General features: G+C 47.1%; 1 protein-coding gene across 10 annotated transcripts in view; it reads left to right on the forward strand.

Annotated features, from left to right (window-relative positions):
* The window catches only part of RAB11FIP3 (RAB11 family interacting protein 3), an 81,894-nt gene that overhangs the window by 26,534 nt on the left and 35,733 nt on the right, over positions 1-19,627 (forward strand). For all 10 annotated transcript variants that reach the window (XM_012533159.3, XM_033429325.2, XM_033429320.2 and 7 more), the window contains exon 2: positions 16,310-16,403. In XM_012533159.3, the coding sequence (XP_012388613.2) occupies positions 16,310-16,403 (94 nt within the window). The remainder of the gene's footprint in view (positions 1-16,309; positions 16,404-19,627) is intronic.

Below are 19,627 nucleotides of genomic sequence, written 5' to 3' on the forward strand. Positions count from 1 at the left end.
TCCCTACATGGTGACTCTGGGCTGCCTGCTCCACCAAGGAGAGAGAGGCCTTTCCTTGAGGCAGAGCACAGGGTCCAAGAGGACATTGGTTCCCCAGTGGGGAGGTGGGGGGTCTGTCCCCATAAAGGGGGACATGAAAGTCTACTCTGGGCAGCCACCTGCTCTGGGAGACGCATATGTTCTTCTGGGGCATGGTTTGATCTGGCCGCATTAAGGGGGTCTCGACCAGCCCCCCACTGTTGCGTCCAGCTGCTGGTCCCTGTGACAGAGCCCTCCTTTCACTGAGTAAATGTTTACTGAGCACCTGCCGTGGGCCAGGCACCACTCTCACCCTGGGGTATAGCATTGAGCAAAATGGACCATGGCAGTGGGCCCCTGCCAAACGGGTGAGAATAAAGGTTTAAAATCAGCATTCAGTACAGCAACATGGATGCAGCTAGAGATTATCATACTTAAGTGAAGTAAGCCAGAAAGAGAAAGACAAATACTGTCTGATACCACTTAGATGTGGAATCCAAAATATGATGCAGATGAACCTATCTGTGAAACAGAAGCAGAATCACGGACATAGAGAACAGACTGGTGGTTGCCAAGGGGGAGAGGTTGGGGGAGGGATGGAGTGGGAGGTTGGGGTCAGCAGATGTAAGCTTTTATATAAAGAATGGATAAACAAGGTCTTACTTTATAGCACAGAGAACTATATCCAATATCCTATGATAAATCATAATGGAAAAGAATATATATAAAAAAGAATGTATATATATGTATAATTGAATCACTTTGCTGGACAGCAGTAATTAACATTGTAAATCAACTCTACTTCAATAAATAAATAAATAAATAAATGTTAATAAAGTAAAATAAAATCAACATTCAGGTAAGCTGAATTTCTTCCAAGAGGAGTGGATTGACTTAAAACAGTAAGGGTGGAAATTGTATCTCAATAAAGTGTTATTTTAAAAAAGTAAGTTGGGTGTGGTACGTTGACAGTGGCCCTGGAAGATATCCAGGTCCTATTCCCTGGAGCCTGTGAACATTACCTTACATGGCAAAAGGGACTTTGTGGATGTGATTAAATTAAGGGCCTTGAGATCCTGGTGGGCCCTCAATGGAACCACAAGGGTCCTTATAACAGTGAGGTGGGAGGAGAAGAGGACTTGGCTGTGTGGCATTGGAAGTCGGGCTTGGGGTGTCCAGCCTCAGTGAATGCTGGCAGCCAGACGGCCAGGGGGCAGATTCTCCCCTGGAGCCTCCAGGAGGGACCAGCCCTGCCAACTCCTTGATTTCAGCCTAAAGACTCATTTTGGACTTTGACCTCCAGAACTGTAAGAGAATAGGTTTCTGTAGTTTTAGGCTACTAAGTTTGTGGTAGTTTGTTATAGCAGCCACAGGATGCTAATACAGTAGGGGAAAGTGTCCATGATCCAAGAAAGGAAAACAACCAGTTTCAAACAGAGGACATAAAATTCAAAGTGCTTCAGTAGCTGTGGAGGGAGACTAGGAAATGGGATAAAACCACTAGCGTTTTACACGTAGACCCTCTTGAGAAGTAATATGATAATATTTACCCAGGTCGCTAAATGTCATTGTGTTAGAATCACACAGCATGTACATTTTTTCTTCCTAAAATTATACCATTATATATTTGCACATCCTTGTTCATAGCAGCACTATTTACAGTCAGCAAAAAGTGGAAGCAACACCAGTGTCCATGGTCAGATAAATGGATAAACAGAACGTGGTGTATGCATACAGCGACTGCCATTCAGCCTTAAAAAGGAAGGACATTCTGACACACACTGCAACACGGACAAACCTGGAGGACATTTTGCACAGTGAGATGAGCCAGACACAAAAGGACAAATCCTGTATGATCCCTTCTACGAGGTCTCTAGAACATCAGATTCAGAGACAGAAAGTAGATAGAGGTCGCCAGGGGCTGGAGGGAGGGTGTGGGGTGTTAGTGCTTAGTGGGGACAGTTTCAGTTGGGAAGATGAGAAAGTTCTGGAGATGCTGGGGGTGATGGTGCACAGCAGTGTGAGTGTATTTAATGCCACTGAGCTGCGCACCTAAGAATGGTTAAGATGGTAAATTTTATGTATATTTTATCACAACTAAGATTTTTGAAAGCGTGCCATCATAGCCTTTCTGAAGGTAAAGTAGCAGTAGGCATTAAAAGCCTTCGGAAAGTGAAGGCTCAATGAGGCAGCCCCATTTCTAGGTCAGAGTGAGGAAAGCCGCAGATGCTCTAGACACCTGTGCTGTCATGGTTACATTGGTTTGTGATTGTGCGTCACTTGCCTGGCCTGCCCTGCCACACGCAGCACTGAACACCACTGGCTGTTGAGTCTCACTTCGCTGGTTCCTCACCCAGGGCGGAGGCCCAGGGCTACTCCTCCCCCTTCGGTCTCACTCACTCCCAGGCTAACACTGTAAATGTGGCCTCTGTGCTGATGACCCCCAACATCACTTCTCCAGCCTGGCGCACTCCTGGATGCTGGGCTCATGCTGGGATGTCAGATGGCCGTCTCAGACTCATGGCTGAAGCTTTGAGTGCCACCTACAGTGTCCCCATCTCAGTAAACAGCAGTCCCACCCTTCTAGCAACTCGGGCCAAAACGTCTTTCTCTCACCCGACTTTATGATCCATTGGGAAACGCTGCTGGCTCTGTCGTCAGGATACGTCCAGAGTCCCACCACTTCTCAGGCTTCGCCTGTTGCTCTGCTTGGCTTGTGGGAGCACTGCCTCATTGCCCCACCCTGCAGCCTTGGCTCACAGGCAGCCAGATAGTAGTGTTAAGGCAAATCCTGTGACTCCTGTGCTCAGAGCTCTCCCAGGGCACTGACCACCTTTCTGCTGCCAACCCCTCGCTCCCTCTGCTCCAGCCACTGGCCTCCTTGAGGCTCCCTGTGTGCCACGGATTTGCCTCCTCCTGCCCTTTGCACTGGCTGTGCCCTCTGCCCGGTGTCTGTCCAGGCTGCATTCCCACCTGGGACTCAGGGTCCTCCACCACGCTCATTCAGTTCCTTGTGGTTGTAGTGCTGGGATCCCTGTTTTCTTGCTGGTGGTTGGCAGGCAACAGCCCTTGGGTCCTACTGGCCACCCTCAGGTCCAGCCATGTGGCCCTCACAGCACAACAGCTTACTTCTTTGTGACCAGCTATCTGCTACAGTTAACACACGCACTGGCCTTCACGTTTGCCGCACACGGCTATCCCATCATATCCACAAGCCCTCTCAGGACCCTGTCCCCACAGCGTCCAGTCCTGGAGCAGCTGACGACACAGAGCCAGGTCTCTGCCCAAGGCAAACTGCAGTAAGGTCCCCAGTCGACAAGCCCAGCTTGTCAACTTTTTAGTGACCACTTTTAAGTATAGAGGGATGGTCAGGGACCTCAGATACTTTAGGGAAGCCTCCAGCAAGAAAGGCAGAGACCAAAAACAAAAAAGAAAAAGTGGAAGGCACTTGAAGGGAACAGAGTCAGTGCAGAGAGCAGAAGAAAACTTGGAAAATGAAACGATTTATATTGTCAGGTTAAAGAACACATCACATTCAGAGAACTAGAACACACCCTGAGAAATTAAAAATGAAATAAAAGCATTTCTTTAATAAGAAATTAAAAACAAAGATCAAGTCAAGAATACATCCCAGAAAGTTCTTTAAAAGGCAGAGATACTAGGAGATGAAAGATAAGGACGAGAGCGTGATTAATGAGGTGCACTGCCGGACCAACAGTTGTGGGGAGGGGCCCAGAGACACCGTCATAGGGACCTTCAGGAGGACTGCGTCTCCAGGTGAAAGGGCTCTTCCTGTGAGGAAAAAGTACCCCCAACAAATATGGCGAATCCTGCCAATAAAGAGAAGGGAGATTAAAACAGGCCGCACACAAAGCATTATGACGGGGTTGGTATCAGAGGCCACAGCACGTGCAGGAGTGGGGTGGATGGCCTTCCCACTGCATTGGGACAGGTTTCCACCCTACAGCCGGGTGCAGGCACCTGCCCAGGTAAGGGGAGAGTGCTGGCCTCAGATAAGGATGCTCAGGATGCACACCACGCACCCCCTCCTCACGAAGCTGCAGGGGCTTCTGTGAGATGAGGGGCACTAAGAAAGGGGAGGACACAGGGTTCCCAGCATGGAAGGTGGGAACGCGGGCTAGGAGCAGCGGCATGAGGAAACACAAGGAGTCGGGTGGGGCCGGGGGGTGGGGGTCTGGGGAAGGTTGCATAGAGCAGTAGGTGTGTGGACAGTGGAGGCATGGAAAGCAAGGGAATTGCTAAGCAGAGGAAGAAATTATGTAACAAAGGCAGTGCTCTCCAGTGAAAAATATTTCTGTACTCCATGATGTGAATGCTGCAGAAGACCTAGCTAAACTGGGGTGGGAGGGTGGTGTTGAATTCTTGCTTTTCATCATAGGAGGCCAAAATGCAGCATGTAAATTTGACAAGCCACGAAATAGCACCAGGAGCACATTAGTTAGACGTAGAGGCAGTGAACCCCCAAAACCATCCAAAGCTGAAGAGCAGAAAGAAGGGCTTCCGAATGGAGCCAGGCGGGCGGGAGTGGGGGTGGTCTGTCCTGTTTCAGCCTGCAGCGCCGCGGCTGCTGAGCTGCATACCTGTGCGTACCTGTGCTGGATAACTGTGCGGTTTCTTCTTTTCCTCCTTTACTTATTCTAAGGGGCCTGGGTTAGGCTAGGAGTCCAGGGGTGTCCCGTAAGGAATGACGCCTCCACTTCTGTTATGTGCAGAGAGGTGACAGGCTGGAGGGCACACTGCACGCTGCCCTCACATGTCCGGGAGCAGGGCCTGATCGTCCTTGATCCAGAGAAGAGCCGTGAGGGGGACCCTTTCATAGCCCCTTGGGGGGGCCCACAGTGCCCCTTCTGGGAGTTGAGATGCAGGGAGGGGTGGAGAGGCCTCTGCGTCCAGCAGTGCCTCCTCTTCACCCTGATTAACGAGGTTGCATAAGTTGAACAGACATGTTCTCTGTTACTCCTGTAAATTCTGTTTCATCTTTTCAGCACATTTGCATAAAGCTTGAGTGTTTCCACTTGACTATTTTCCCGAGTATTCTCATGTGCATTTTAAGATTTTATTGTCTTTAAAGTAACTTGGAGCGGCTCTGTGAATATACGAAAAACCGCTGAATTGTACCCTTTAAATTGGTGAATTGTATGTCCATAAAGCTGTTAAAGAAATAAGGTGGTCGGAACAGCTGCGTTCCCTGAAGCGGCTGGAGGTGCCCCTGCCCCAGACCCCAGCCTCCCTGACCCCCACCTCCCACACCAAGATCTTCAAACAGCAAGCCTCCAAACTCCTAGCGATGACAGACGTAGGGAGACGGCAGCTTCTGGTGTCCCTGTCCCAAAGCACAGCAAGAAGAGCCTCCCAGTCACGGGGTACAGCTGGGCTCTGAGTGGGCGCCTTCCATCCACAAAGGACACGGCTGGCGACACTGCAACACCTGTGTCTAAAGACAAAAGTGGATTCCTGAACATGATACATGAGGAATAACCTTGTGCATCTAAGACCAGCACGATGCTTTTATTTTAGAATTTTCTAAGCCCTCCCCCTTAAACCAGGGGCGGTTAATCAGTTCATCGTAACAGGTGATCTAGGATCACCCCTCCAGGTGCAGAGGCAGATGGCCTCTGGATGCCTCGGGCACTGGCTGGTCCCTCCAGGTGCTTGGGCAGAGCAGCCCAGGACAGCTGAGAGGAGTTCTCGGCAGCAGGGAAAGCCGTTGTATATATACGGCACGTAGTTTAGCTGCTTTATAGATGCTCCTAGAAAGAAGGTCAGATGCCTTTAGGTGGGCGAGCTGCAGGCCTCGTTGTGGACATTTGGGATGAGCTACCATCAGCTTCTCTCCTGCCCCCGCCTGCCCACCCGCACGTCGGTGTGAAGTTTATGAATTGCTATAGGAGGCCCTAGAGCATTTTGCTTCTTGTCACCATGGCTGCTGCTGCTTATTTTTTCCCCCCATGGAATACCACATTTTATACATTCCTGTGTGGATGGACATTTGGGTTGTCTCCATTTTTTTGGCCATTACAAATCAGGCTTCTGTTATCCTTTGTCTACAAGTCTTGCTTTGGACGTCTGCTTTCATTTCTCTTGAGTAACACCTAGAAGTGAAATGACTTCTTTCGTGTGATTGTGTGGTAGGAATAAGACTAACCTTCTTAGGAATTTCCAGACAGTTTCCCAAAGTGGTTGTGGAATTTTCCAGTTGGCAGCAGCGTGTAGGAGAAGTCCAATGCTCATCCTCCAAACACTTGGTGTGTGTGGTGTGGCCAGTCTTACATTCTGGCCACTCAGATACACATGCACCTCACTACAGTGGGGATTTACATTCCCTAATGGTTAATGATGTTGACTTGAGACCTGAGTCTTTTGAAACTTGTTCTATGGCCCAGTATATAGACTGTCTTGATAAATGTTCCATGTACACTTGTCAGGATTCTACTTATATAGGCTGGAGTGTTCCGTAAATGTTAGTTAGGTTGAGGTGCTTCTGATAAAAGACAAGCTGTTTTGAAAATGTTACAATTCAAGGACAGTGGTAAGGAGCAGGTGCAGGAAGGAGGGTCGCTCTCCTTGTGAAGGGCTGTGCTTTCCCATGATTTCTGTGACTGGGGCTTCTGTGGCTGGAGTTAGCTGTGGTTGGAGAAGTTGTTCTGGCTTCTGCAGATTATGTCTGCACGGCTGTAGCAGAAACAATATGATTTGCCAGTAAATTTCTCTTGTTAGAATAACCGCGTGGAAGCTGGGCCCGTCTGCCTGCAGCTGGTTGCAGAGTGGGGTTCTCTCCTGGGGTGTTTCTGTGGTCTCCTGTGTCTGTCTGCCCGACGGGTGTTAGCTGGCTTGGAGGGGGTGTACTTCTCTGAGCTTGGTTTTTTGTCTCTTCTTTGCAAGAAAGGGCAGGTTCTTAATTTCCAGGCTCGTTGTTTTTTCTGAAGGCCTCTGAATGGAGTACTTTGGGCTTAGAGAATAGAACGATCCCCCAATCATCAGCTGCATGGACATTGATTTATCCTCCAAATTATAAAGAAAAATAAAGTGGACTTTTTTTTTTTTTAATTTTGGCTGTGTTGGGTCTTCGTTGCTGCGCATGGGCTTTCTCTAGTTGTGGCGAGCGGGGGCTACTCTTCCACGCGGTGCACGGGCTTCTCATTGCGGTGGCTTTTCTGGTTGCAGAGCATGGGCTCTAGGCGCGCGGGCTTCAGTAGTTGTGGCACTCGGGCTCAGTAGTTGTGGCTTGCGGGCTCTAGAGCACGGGCTCAATAGTTGTGGCACACGGGCTTAGTTGCTCCGCGGCATGTGGGATCTTCCCGGACTAGCACTCGAACCCGTGTCCCCTGCATTGGCAGGTGGATTCTTAACCCCTGGGCCACCAGGGAAGTCCCCTTAGGAATCTTAAGGACATATTGGCCGCTGTGGATTTCAGGTCCCCAGCAAGCGAGGAGCTTTAGGAATGAGGGCCTTCGTGAGATAAGGAGGGAGGATTCAGACTCCATGGTCTCAAGAAGTCAGCTGCTGCGTGGACTTCCAAGCCCAGTGTCTCAGGAACACGTGGGCCCTGGGATGGGGGAAGGCTAGAGAATCCTGAGCTGTGGGTCAGTTGGCTTGAGCTGGTCCCTGTCCACGCACATCAACAGATGCGGGAGAGGGCTAACTGTGGCAGCGTCCACCAGCCTGCCCAGCACAGAACAGTGCTTGTGGGGGGCCTTGGCCAGAGTGGGTTCTCCACCGCTGAGCGCCCTGTTTGCCTGTACCCCTCCCCGAGTGTGCCCTGTCCATGCGTCAGCCCTTTGTGGTCCAAGGTCCGCCCTATCCCTGGCTGACTGCCTCCTCCTTTGCTCCCTCTCCTCCCCCCATCTTTCCTCTCTTTCTTTCTTGCTCTTCTTTGGTCTTTTTCTCCTTTTTTCTCTTATTTTCACTATGGAAAGTTCAAGCCTATAGAAAACTAGAGAGAATTGTGTGATGCCTTCCTGGTGTGCGCCCCCCTGCCCTGACACTTCTCAGCCATGCCAGCTGGGTACGTACATGTAACCACATATATGCCTTACCCTCTAAATATTTCAATAAGTATATATCAAAAAAGCAATGCGCTGGGACTTCCCTGGCAGTCCAGTGGTTAAGACTCCATGTTTCCAACGCAGGGGGTACGGGTTCGATCCCCAGTCGGGGAACTAAGGTCCCACATGCCACATGACGTGGCCAAGAAAAAAAAAAAAGCAATGCACTTGGGAAAATTACCAAAATATCATTGTCACACCTATAAAAATTAACCGCCGTTCCTCAATATCATCAAATAATCAGTGTTCAGTATCCTGCATCAGTCAGTATTCAAGCTTCTAGTTATCTTATAAATACGATTAAAAGCTTTAAAAAATTTGAGTCCAGGGCTTCCCTGGTGGCGCAGTGGTTGAGAGTCCGCCTGCCGATGCAGGGAACACGGGTTCGTGCCCCGGTCCGGGAAGATCCCACATGCCGCGGAGCGGCTGCGCCCGTGAGCCATGGCCGCTGAGCCTGCACGTCCGGAGCCTGTGCTCTGCAACGGGAGAGGCCACAGCAGTGAGAGGCCCGCGTACTGCAAAAAAAAAAAAAAGTTGAGTCCAGACCCAGAAAGTCCCTGCATGGTAGTAGGTTGATGTGTGTCTCCTGAGTCTCTCTTTTTTTTATTAATTAATTTAATTTGTTTATTTTTGGCTGCTTTGGGTCTTCGTTGCTGTACGTGGGCTTTCTCTAGTTGCGGCGAGAGGGGGCTACTCTTCGTTGCAGTGCGCGGGCTTCTCCTCGTGGTGGCTTCTGTTGTTGAGGAGTACAGGCTCGAGGCTTGGGAGCTTCAGTAGTTGTGGCTCGCGGGCTCTAGAGCACAGGCTCTAGTTTTGGCGCACAGGTTTAGTTGCTCCGCGGGATGTGGAGTCTTCCTGGACCAGGGCTCGAACCGGTGTCTCCTGCGTTGGTAGGTGGATTCTTAGCCACTGCACCACCAGGGACGTCCCTCTCCTGAGTCTCTTTTTTTTTTTTTTTTTTTTGCGGTATGCGGGCCTCTCACTGTTGTGGCCTCTCCCGTTGTGGAGCACAGGCTCCGGACGCGCAGGTTCAGCGGCCATGGCTCACGGGCGCAGCCGCTCCGCGGCATGTGGGATCTTCCCGGACCGGGGCACGAACCCATGTCCCCTGCATCGACAGGCGGACTCTCAACGACTGCGCTACCAGGGAAGCCCCTGAGTCTCTTAATAAAGGTTCCTCTCCATCGTTTTTTCCCTTAAAGACAGCAGGTCCCTTGTCTGTCTCTGTCAAGGGTCTCACGGACTGGGTTTTGTTGATTATATTCCTCAGTATTGTTAACACATGTTGATCATTGTATTTCCTGTAAATTGGCAGTTGGATTCCGGGTGGATTCAGGCAGTGTCTCGCTGTTCCATCAGGAGACACGTGGTGTTTGGGTGTGTCTTCTGTGCCCTTGGGGGCACTGAACATCGTATTGTGTGATGTGTGACGTGTTGTTACCTCACCAAGGATCGCGGGCAGGACCTGCTGTTCTGGTCCCATCACTGCTGCGCTTAGTAGCTGGGATGCTCTGTACAGAGCTATTGCCCTCGTTCATATACTGTGGCCCCATTATGCCTGTGTAGGGAAGGCAGGCCCACCACTTGATTCTTTCCCTTTATGGGTTAGTTTTCACAGTAATAAGTGGGTTCCCTAGTGTCTCCAGTGATGATCAGTGACTTTTACTGCAGTCACTCCATTGTGAGTTGAGGCGAGTTTGGTGTGTCCAGTCAGTGCTCAGATCAGCTCACTTTTGTGTTGGCTCCTGCGTTCTTTGATGTTGACCTGACAAAGTCTTTCACAGCATCTTTGCTCTCAGGGATGACAAAATAGTCCAGGCTCAGCCTGCACTTTCCCTAGCACTTCTCCAAGGGTCCTGGTTCCCTCTAATGGGAATTGGAATGTAAATACCTTCACCTGGGTGCGAGGGGTGCTGACTGCTAAGTGGACAGAATAGAAAGTGATTGTTTTGTTTTTAGTACATCATGAGTGATGCTTCATGGTGGTACTTAAAATTCAAAATCAGGATTATAGGGTATTTGCCTGGCATCTTCAGTCTTATATCTTTTTCTCCTTTCTCAGTCGTGTTGGGGATCCCAGTCCTCAACAACACATGGCCTGGTGGAATTCGAATATCCCTTGTTACTTGGTGTTGCTGCCAGAAATGTTAATGATCATTTAATTTCCTTCTATAAATCACTTGATTTTTGCATATTCAAAGGATTTTTTTCTTTTCCTTTAAAGTCTAAGAAATTCACCAGAATAAGTCTTGTATGAGGTCTTTTGGGGATGGGAGTTGATATTCTTAGGGATGTGATATATTCTCTCAATAGGTAGTTGACCCCTGAAACATGGTAAGTCAACTGTACTTCAATTAAAAAAAAATAAGATAAGTAGGCATAGAGGGAACTTTCCTCAACATAATAAAGGCCATATATGACAAACCCACAGTCAACATCGTCCTCAATGGTGAAAAACTGAAAGCATTTCCACTAAGATCAGGAACAAGACAAGGTTGCCCACTCTCACCACTCTTATTCAACATAGTTTTGGAAGTTTTAGCCACAGCAATCAGAGAAGAAAAGGAAATAAAAGGAATCCAAATCGGAAAAGAAGAAGTAAAGCTGTCACTGTTTGCAGATGACATGATACTATACATACAGAATCCTAAAGATGCTACCAGAAAACTACTAGAGCTAATCAATGAATTTGGTAAAGTAGCAGGATACAAAATTAATGCACAGAAATCTCTGGCATTCCTATACACTAAGGATGAAAAATCTGAAAGTGAAATCAAGAAAACACTCCCATTTACCATTGCAACAAAAAGAATAAAATACCTAGGAATAAACCTACCTAAGGAGACAAAAGACCTGTATGCAGAAAATTATAAGACACTGATGAAAGAAATTAAAAATGATACAAATAGATGGAGAGATATACCATGTTCTTGGATTGGAAGAATCAACATTGTGAAAATGACTCTACTACCCAAAGCAATCTACAGATTCAATGCAATCCCTATGAAACTACCACTGGCATTTTTCACAGAACTAGAACAAAAAATCTCACAATTTGTATGGAAACACAAAAGACCCCGAATAGCCAAAGCAATCCTGAGAACGAAAAATGGAGCTGGAGGAATCAGGCTTCCTGACTTCAGACTATACTACAAAGCTTCAGTAATCAAGACAGTATGGTACTGGCACAAAAACAGAAATATAGATCAATGGAACAGGATAGAAAGCCCAGAGATAAACCCACGCACATATGGTCACCTTATCTTTGACAAAGGAGGCAGAAATGTACAGTGGAGAAAGGACAGCCTATTCAATAAGTGGTGCTGGGAAAACTGGACAGCTACATGTAAAAGTATGAGATTAGATCACTCCCTAACACCATACACAAAAATAAGCTCAAAATGGATTAAAGACCTAAATGTAAGGCCAGAAACTATCAAACTCTTAGAGGAAAACATAGGCAGAACACTCTATGACATAAATCACAGCAAGATCCTTTTTGACCCACCTCCTAGAGAAATGGAAATAAAAACAAAAGTAAACAAATGGGACCTAATGAAACTTAAAAGCTTTTGCGCAGCAAAGGAAACCATAAAGAAGACCAAAAGACAACCCTCAGAATGGGAGAAAATATTTGCAAATGAAGCAACTGACAAAGGATTAATCTCCAAAATTTATAAGCAGCTCATGCAGCTTAATAACGAAAGAACAAACAACCCAATCCAAAAATGGGCAGAAGACCTAAATAGACATTTCTCCAAAGAAGATATACAGAGTGCCAACAAACACATGAAAGAATGCTCAACATCACTAATCATTAGAGAAATGCAAATCAAAACTACAATGAGATATCATCTCACACCAGTCAGAATGGCCATCATCAAAAAATCTAGAAACAATAAATGCTGGAGAGGGTGTGGAGAAAAGGGAACCCTCTTACACTGTTGGTGGGAATGTAAATTGATACAGCCACTGTGGAGAACGGTATGGAGGTTCCTTAAAAAGCTACAAATAGAACTACCATATGACCCAGCAATCCCACTACTGGGCATATACCCTGAGAAAACCATAATTCAAAAAGAGTCATGTACCAAACTGTTCATTGCAGCTCTATTTACAATAGCCCAGAGATGGAAACAACCTAAGTGTCCATCATCGGATGAATGGATAAAGAAGATGTGGCACATATATACAATGGAATATTACTCAGCCATAAAAAGAGACGAAATTGAGCTATTTGTAATGAGGTGGGTAGACCTAGAGTCTGTCATACAGAGTGAAGTAAGTCAGAAAGAGAGAGACAAATACCGTATGCTAACACATATATATGGAATTTAAGAAAAAAAAAATGTCATGAAAAACCTAGGGGTGAAACAGGAATAAAGACACAGACTTACTAGAGAATGGACTTGAGGCTATGGGGAGGGGGAAGGGTAAACGGTGACAAAGCAATAAAGAGGCATGGACATGTATACACTACCAAACGTAAGGTAGATAGCTAGTGGGAAGCAGCCGCATAGCACAGGGAGATCAGCTCGGTGCTTTGTGACCGCCTGGAGGGGTGGGATAGGGAGGGTGGGAGGGAGGGTGACGCAAGCGGGAAGAGATATGGGAACATATGTATATATATAACTGATTCATTTTGTTGTGAAGCTGAAACTAACATACCATTGTAAAGCAATTATGCTCCAATAAAGATGTTTAAAAAAATAAAAAAAATAATAAAAAAAAAAAGATAAAGTCTCAAGGAAAAAAATAAGGAAGAAAACAAATATGTAGTTAAAAACTTTTTTTTATTCTAGGGAATTTTTCTTAAGTATAGTTTTCAATTTTATTTATTTATTTTTTATACAGCAGGTTCTTATTACCTATCTATTTTATACATATTAGTGTATATATGTCAATCCCAATCTCCCAATTCATCCCACACCCCCACCCTTGGTGGCCATACGTTTGTTCTCTACATCTGTGTCTCTGTTTCTGCCTTACAAACCAGTTTATCTGTACCATTTTTCTAGATTCCACATATATGCATTAATATACGATATTTGTTTTTCTCTTTCTGACTTACTTCACTCTGTATGACAGTCTCTAGGTCCATCCACGTCTCTACAAATGACCCAATTTCGTTCCTTTTTATGGCTGAGTAATATTCCATTGTTTATATTTACCACATCTTCTTTATCCATTCGTCTGTCGATGGGCATTTATGTTGCTTCCATGACCTGGCTATTGTAAATAGTGCTGCCATGAACATTGCAGTGCATGTGTCTTTTTGAATTATGGTTTTCTCTGGGTATATGACCAGTAGTGGGATTGCTGGGTCCTAGGGTAATTCTATTTTTAGTTTTTTAAGGAACCTCCATACTGTTCTCCATAGTGGCTGTATCAATTTACATTCCCACCAACAGCGTAGGAGGGTTCCCTTTTCTCCACACTCTCTCCAGCATTTGTTGTTTGCAGATTTTCTGATGATGCCCATTCTAACCCGTGTGAGGTGATACCTCATTGTAGTTTTGATTTGCATTTCTCTAATAATTAGTGATGTTGAGTAGCTTTTCATGTGCCTCTTGGCCATCTGTATGTCTTCTTTGGAGAAATGTCTATTTAGGTCTTCAGCCCATTTTTTGATTGGATTGTTTGTTTTCCAATATTGAGCTGCATGAGCTGTTTATATATTTTGGAGATTAATCCTTTGTCTGTTGCTTCATTTGCAAATATTTTCTCCCATTCTGAGGGTTGTCTTTCATCTTGTTTGTAGTTTCCTTTGCTGTGCAAAAGCTTTTAAGTTTCATTAGGTCCCATTTGTTTATTTTCATTTTTATTTCCATTACTCTAGGAGGTGGGTCAAAAAAGATCTTGCTGTGATTTATGGCAAAGAGTGTTCTTCCTATGTTTTCCTCTAAGAGTTTTATAGTGTCTGGTCTTACATTTAAGTCTTTAATCCGTTTTGAGTTTATTTTGTGTATGGTGTTAGGGAATGTTTTAATTTCATTCTTTTACATGCAGCTGTCCAGTTTTCCCAGCACCACTTATTGAAGAGACTGTCTTTTCTCCATTGTATATCCTTGCCTCCTTTGTCATAGATTAGTTGACCATAGGTGTGTGGGTTTATCTCTGGGCTTTCTATCCTGTTCCATTGATCTATATTTCTGTTTTTGTGCCAGTACCATATTGTCTTGATTACTGTAACTTTGTAGTATAGTCTGCAGTCAGGGAGTCTGATTCCTCCAGCTCTGTTTTTTTCTCTTAAGATTGCTTTGGCTAATTAATTAATTTATTTGGCTGTGTCGGGTCTTAGTTGCAGCATGCAGGATCTTTGTTGCAGCATGCGGGACCTTCATTGCAGCATGAGGGCTTCTCCAGTTGTGGTGCATGGGTTCCAGAGTGTGCAGCCTCAGTAGTTGTGGTGTGTGGGCTCCGCAGTTGTGGCACGCAGGCTTACTTGCCCTGAGGCATGTGGGATCTTAGTTCCTCGACCAGGGATTGAACCTGTGTCCCCTGCATTGGAAGGCAGATTCTTAACCACTGGATCACCAGGGAAGTCCCTTAAGTATAGTTTTAATATTTGTTCTTTGCTTTGATTTTTCTTCTGAGGGACTTCTAATATCCATATATTAGATCTTCTTTGCCTTACTTCAGTATTTGTCAGTTTCCCTTGAATCCTTTTTACCTTTCTATTCATTTGTTTCTTGAGAGTTTTGTTGAAGTATAACATATATACCAAAAAATTCATCCATTTAAAGTGTACAGTTTGTGAATTTTAGAAAATTTATAGAGTCATGCCCTTCACCTCAGCCTAGTTTTACAACATCTCTAGATGTTGTAAAGGGATCCAGAAAGATCCCTTGTGCTGTTTGCAGTCAACCCTTGCTTCTACCCCAGAATCCCAGGAAACCACTGAGCTCTGTAGGTTTGTCTTTTCTGAAAATTTTCTGTAAGTGAGAAGATATAATTTGTAGTCTTTTGTGCCCAGCTTTTTATCTAGCAGAATGTCTTTGAGGCTTTTTCATGTTGTATGTGTGTCAGTATTTCATTCCTTTTCGTGGCTGAAGAGTAGTCCTTTGTATGGAGGGACCACATCGTGTTTATCCGTTCCTCAGCTGGTGGACATCTGGATTGCTGCTGCTCTTTGGCTGTTTTGAATAACGCCGCTTGCTGTAAACATTTGCATACACGTCTTTGTTTGGACCCACGTTTTCCTTTCTCTTGCGAAGATCCCTAAGAGTAGAGTTTCTGTGTTGTGTGGTTGGCCCTGGTTTTCCAGATTTCCCAGACCATTTCCCACCCTTCCTGGCAGCGTCGGAGGTTCCTGTGCCTCCACTTCCTCGGCAACACTTGCTGTTGTCAGTTGTCTTCATTACAGCCGTTTATGGTTTCAGTTTGCATTTCCCTAAGGACTCAGGATCTTGACCATCTTTTCATGTGCTTATCAGCTATTTATTTATGTTGTTTGATGAAATGTCTGTTTAAATCTTTTGCCCATTAAAATGAATTGTGTTTGTCTTCTTGTTGAATTTTAAGATTTCTTTATACATTCTGGATGCAAGTCCTTTATGAGATATATGATTTGCAAAGATTTTCTCCCAGTCTGTGTCTTTTAGTTATACTAATGGTGTCTTTTTTTTAAATTAATTTTTATTGGAGTATAGTTGATCTACAGTGTTGTCTAAGGGTGTCTTTTAAAGAGCAAAAGTATTAAATTTTGATGAAATCCAGTTTATACTTACAAACAGAAACTTACCTTCTTTTTGGAGAGTTTCATTCTCTGGAACATCATGTGTGTATTATCCCACTTACTCTTTATTATTTCTGATGTCCAGGGTCTACTTGCTGGAGTCAGTTTTACTAAGGCCTCTGCACGGCTGGGGTGCCTGTCGGGGTGGGCGGGTCTGTGCTGTGCATAGCGCCTGGATCCTGACTGCAGTAATGCCTAAAACTTCAGCACACTCAAGAAGCATGGCTTTTGGCTTGAGAGCAGGGTCTTATTCTGTGGTTTGTGGTTCATGGTTCTGGGCACTGTTGGCAGCATCTCCCCAGATGCCACCTGTGCCCTGGCTGGAGCTGTTGCTGGCACTCCAGTCAGAGGACCTAATGGCCCTTACTTTCAGCACTGCCCCTTGCAAGCCGCCTGCTTCTCTGAATGTGGTGAGATGTCACATGCACGACCCCCCCACCACCCAAAGTGTGAAGGCTCCGATAACATTCTCACTTGGCCATTGCAGGTGAAGGACTTAACGAGGTACTTGGATCCCAGTGGGCTCGGCGTGATTAGTTTCGAAGACTTCTACCAAGGGATCACAGCGATCAGAAATGGAGGTCAGTCACCCCACCGTGGGCTTCTGTCGCCTCACCCCTTCCTCAGCCCCCTCCCTCAGCCCCCCGCCCCCCGATTAGTGACCCTCACTCCTCAGGCTCCCTTTGCTGAGCCTTCTCCTCCTTAGAGCCCCTGAAACATCCCAGGTTTCAGAAGGCCCTCTCTCCCACCTCGTTCTTTGCTCCTCACGCACTGTCCTCCAGAATTCACTGACTCAGCTACTTATTTGTAATGTTAGAAGTCTACTGCCCCTTTCCCCAGAAATTTTTTTTTTTTTAATATTTATTTATTTGGTTGCACCGGGTCTTAGTTGCAGCAGCCCGGCTCCTTAGTTGCAGCTCCAGGGCTCCTTCAGTTGTGACTTGCCGGCTTCTTAGTTGCAGCACATGGGCTCCTTGGTTGCGGCTCGGGGGCTCCTTAGTTGTGGCATGCATGTGGGATCTAGTTCCCTGACCAGGGATCGAACCCAGGCCCCCTGCATTGGGAGCATAGAGTCTTATCTGCTGTGCCACCAGGGAAGTCCCCAGAACTGTTTTTTTTTTTTATGAAAACTTCCAAACATACAAAAACATTGCAAGACTTACACAATGAACACCCACACGTGTGTTTGCCATCCACAATCTGCAGGGAACATCTTCCTGCGTTTGTGTCATTATATATCATATATCCACCCATACATCTGTCCAACAATCCATCTTTTTTTTTTAAATGGGATGCACTTTAGACAGGTATACTGCCGTACACTCCCCCAAACACCTTGTCCTGTGTATCAGTCATTACTGATTCATTAGAGTTCAGTATTTGTTTGCAGTCTTATTTTGAGTCAAAGTTTACCTTTTGTGAATGCACAAATCTTGTGTGCCCTTCTGTGAATGTTGATGTTCTCCTGCTGGGATGCAGACCCCTGCCCAGAGCCTTACTGTCCCCGGAGACAGCTCCCTGCTGGCCTTCCAGTGATCCCCTCCCTTCTGCCGGCATCTCCTTGGCTGGTTCTGTCAGCATGGATTAGCCTTGCCTCTCGTGGACATCACATAAATAAACCATTGGCCACACTCCCGTGTTGTGCTCGCCCGCGTGTGATGCTTGCGACTCACCCGTGCTGCCGCGTGTCAGGGCACTCTTCCCGTGTGGAGCTGTGCTCGCCTGCATGCCTATGCAGTTTGTCCGCCCCCCAGGTGATGGACAGTAATATGTCTCCAGTTTGGGCCCGCAATGAATGAACCTTCTAGTGACGCTGAGGTCCAAGTCTTCGTGTGGACAGTGTTGTCATGGCTTTGGGGCCTGTGGCCAGGGATGGGATGGCTGGTCGCGTGCTGGCTGTGAGCTTAGTTTCTTACAGAACTGCCAGAGCGAACGTTTCACACTCTCACCGGTTGCCCATATGCTGTCCTTTTAAATAAAATCCCGAAGCTCTGAATAGAGTTTTCCTTCTCATTCCCCATCTGTGGCCACGTGCTGGGGTGAGGGTGGTGGGAGGTCCCAGTCACAGGCTCGTTCCCTCCTCCTGCTCTTGGCAGAGGAAAAGGAGGACGTGCAGACCTGGGCAGGACCATCAGTTACCTGATGGGGCTGGGTCAAGGGATGCCTTTGGGTCTTATCAGCAGTTGTTGGTAGTGTCACCTGTCTTGTCTGTCCCTGCCCCAAAGTTATTGCCTAGCAGTGTCACGTGGGCAAGGTTTCCTAAACCCCAAGTCCCCACTGGCTCTTTCTCCCAGTCAGTCTGCATGCACGCCGTCTGAGGCCCCGCGCAGCCTGGGGACCCCATGTGTGCACGGTACATGCCGAGGCCGTGTAGCTGCCCTCAGTGTGGTGGGTGGGCCAGGCTGGAGGACCTCACGGGCCAGCTCCGGGCTGGCAGCCCTCTCTGGGGGCCAGCTGGCGTGACTGGCGTGAGGCTGGTCCAGGTGGGGGGTAGTCCCAAGGCCCGTATGGTGAGCTGGGTAGTACCACCCAGAGGTCGTACAGGGGGTGGGGTGGGTGAGGTGAACCCTGGGCTCCAGGCTGAGAGTCTGCAGGCGGAGGCTTCGTGCCTGTGTCTGGATCTGTGTAACCAGTGGGTTGTAGTCCTTCAGTGATTTTTTGGAGGTTAGGTGTGCGGTTAAAACAGAAAGTTGTTTAAAACTTCATCCCTTGCACAAAATTTTTTGGTGGCTTCATGAAAATTTTTGCTTCTCCACCTCCAGTGTGTCTTGGTGCTTCCTGGTATGGTGTGCTCACCACCCCACAGCAGACACCCAAGCCAGGCCTTCGGGAAGGTCACCGGGGCCACCGCAGGCACGCCCAGGACGCGGGTGGGGGTGGGGGCTGGCTTGTCCACCCACAGCTTCCTCGGTTAACCTTTGGGAAACTCTAGGTGTAGGCTTTTTTCTCTTAGTTTTAACAAACCAGTGTGATTTTTTTCTTTGACTCATCAATTATTTTAAACAATTTCTAAATGTATTTTAAGATCTTGTCAATAATTTGAACCTAATCATGTGTGTGATAGTCAGAGAATGGGATCTCTGTGCTGTGCCTGGAGTTTGAGGTCTGCCGTGTGACTGGTTTTCATGCGTGTGCCACGTGTGCTTGAGAGCTTCCCGCTGGGTCCGTGGGTGTCCGGACCCAGTGGGGCTGGAGCCGCCGCATTGGGCTGCCTGGTCTCAGTCCCGGGGGTCAGTAAGGAGGTCACATGTCCCAGAGGAGGTGGCTCCGTGGGTCTTTGTCTTCAGCAGCTTCATTTCACCTTCACCCCATGTGATGGGTTGGCCACAGGTTGGCGGTGATGGGAGCCAGGGCCCCAGGACTGGTGGGTCATTGAGAAGGCTTCGCAGCTCTGCCCGAGGGCTTGGGGGTGGGAGGGTGGTGGGTGCATAGGGGTCAAGCCCAGGACACCAGCAAGCAGTCACTCATGCCAGGAAAAACAAGACGTGGAGTAAGAGGAAAATGTGCTTCTGGAATACTCTTGGCCAGAGGGGTCAGTGTTTATGTGGTCACAGTAATTAAACAAATTGAATATTCAGGTAAGCAGAGACTAAGCCATTTTGTGGGGAAGAAGGTGCTAAAGTCCCTGAGTGCTCTACTGGGATGTCAGCAGAACATTCTAGAGTTCAAGAACTTATGGGAATTGCTGGGACACTTGGCCTGACATGAGCCAGGCTAGGCATGCTGCTGTCCACCCTCAGCCCATGGCCTCGGGGGGAGTGGTGTGGACCACTCCCTGGGGTGACCACGGAGCAGCTGCTGACCA

Source organism: Orcinus orca, chromosome 16 (assembly GCF_937001465.1).
Source record: "Orcinus orca chromosome 16, mOrcOrc1.1, whole genome shotgun sequence".
NCBI classification, from domain to species: domain Eukaryota; kingdom Metazoa; phylum Chordata; class Mammalia; order Artiodactyla; family Delphinidae; genus Orcinus; species Orcinus orca.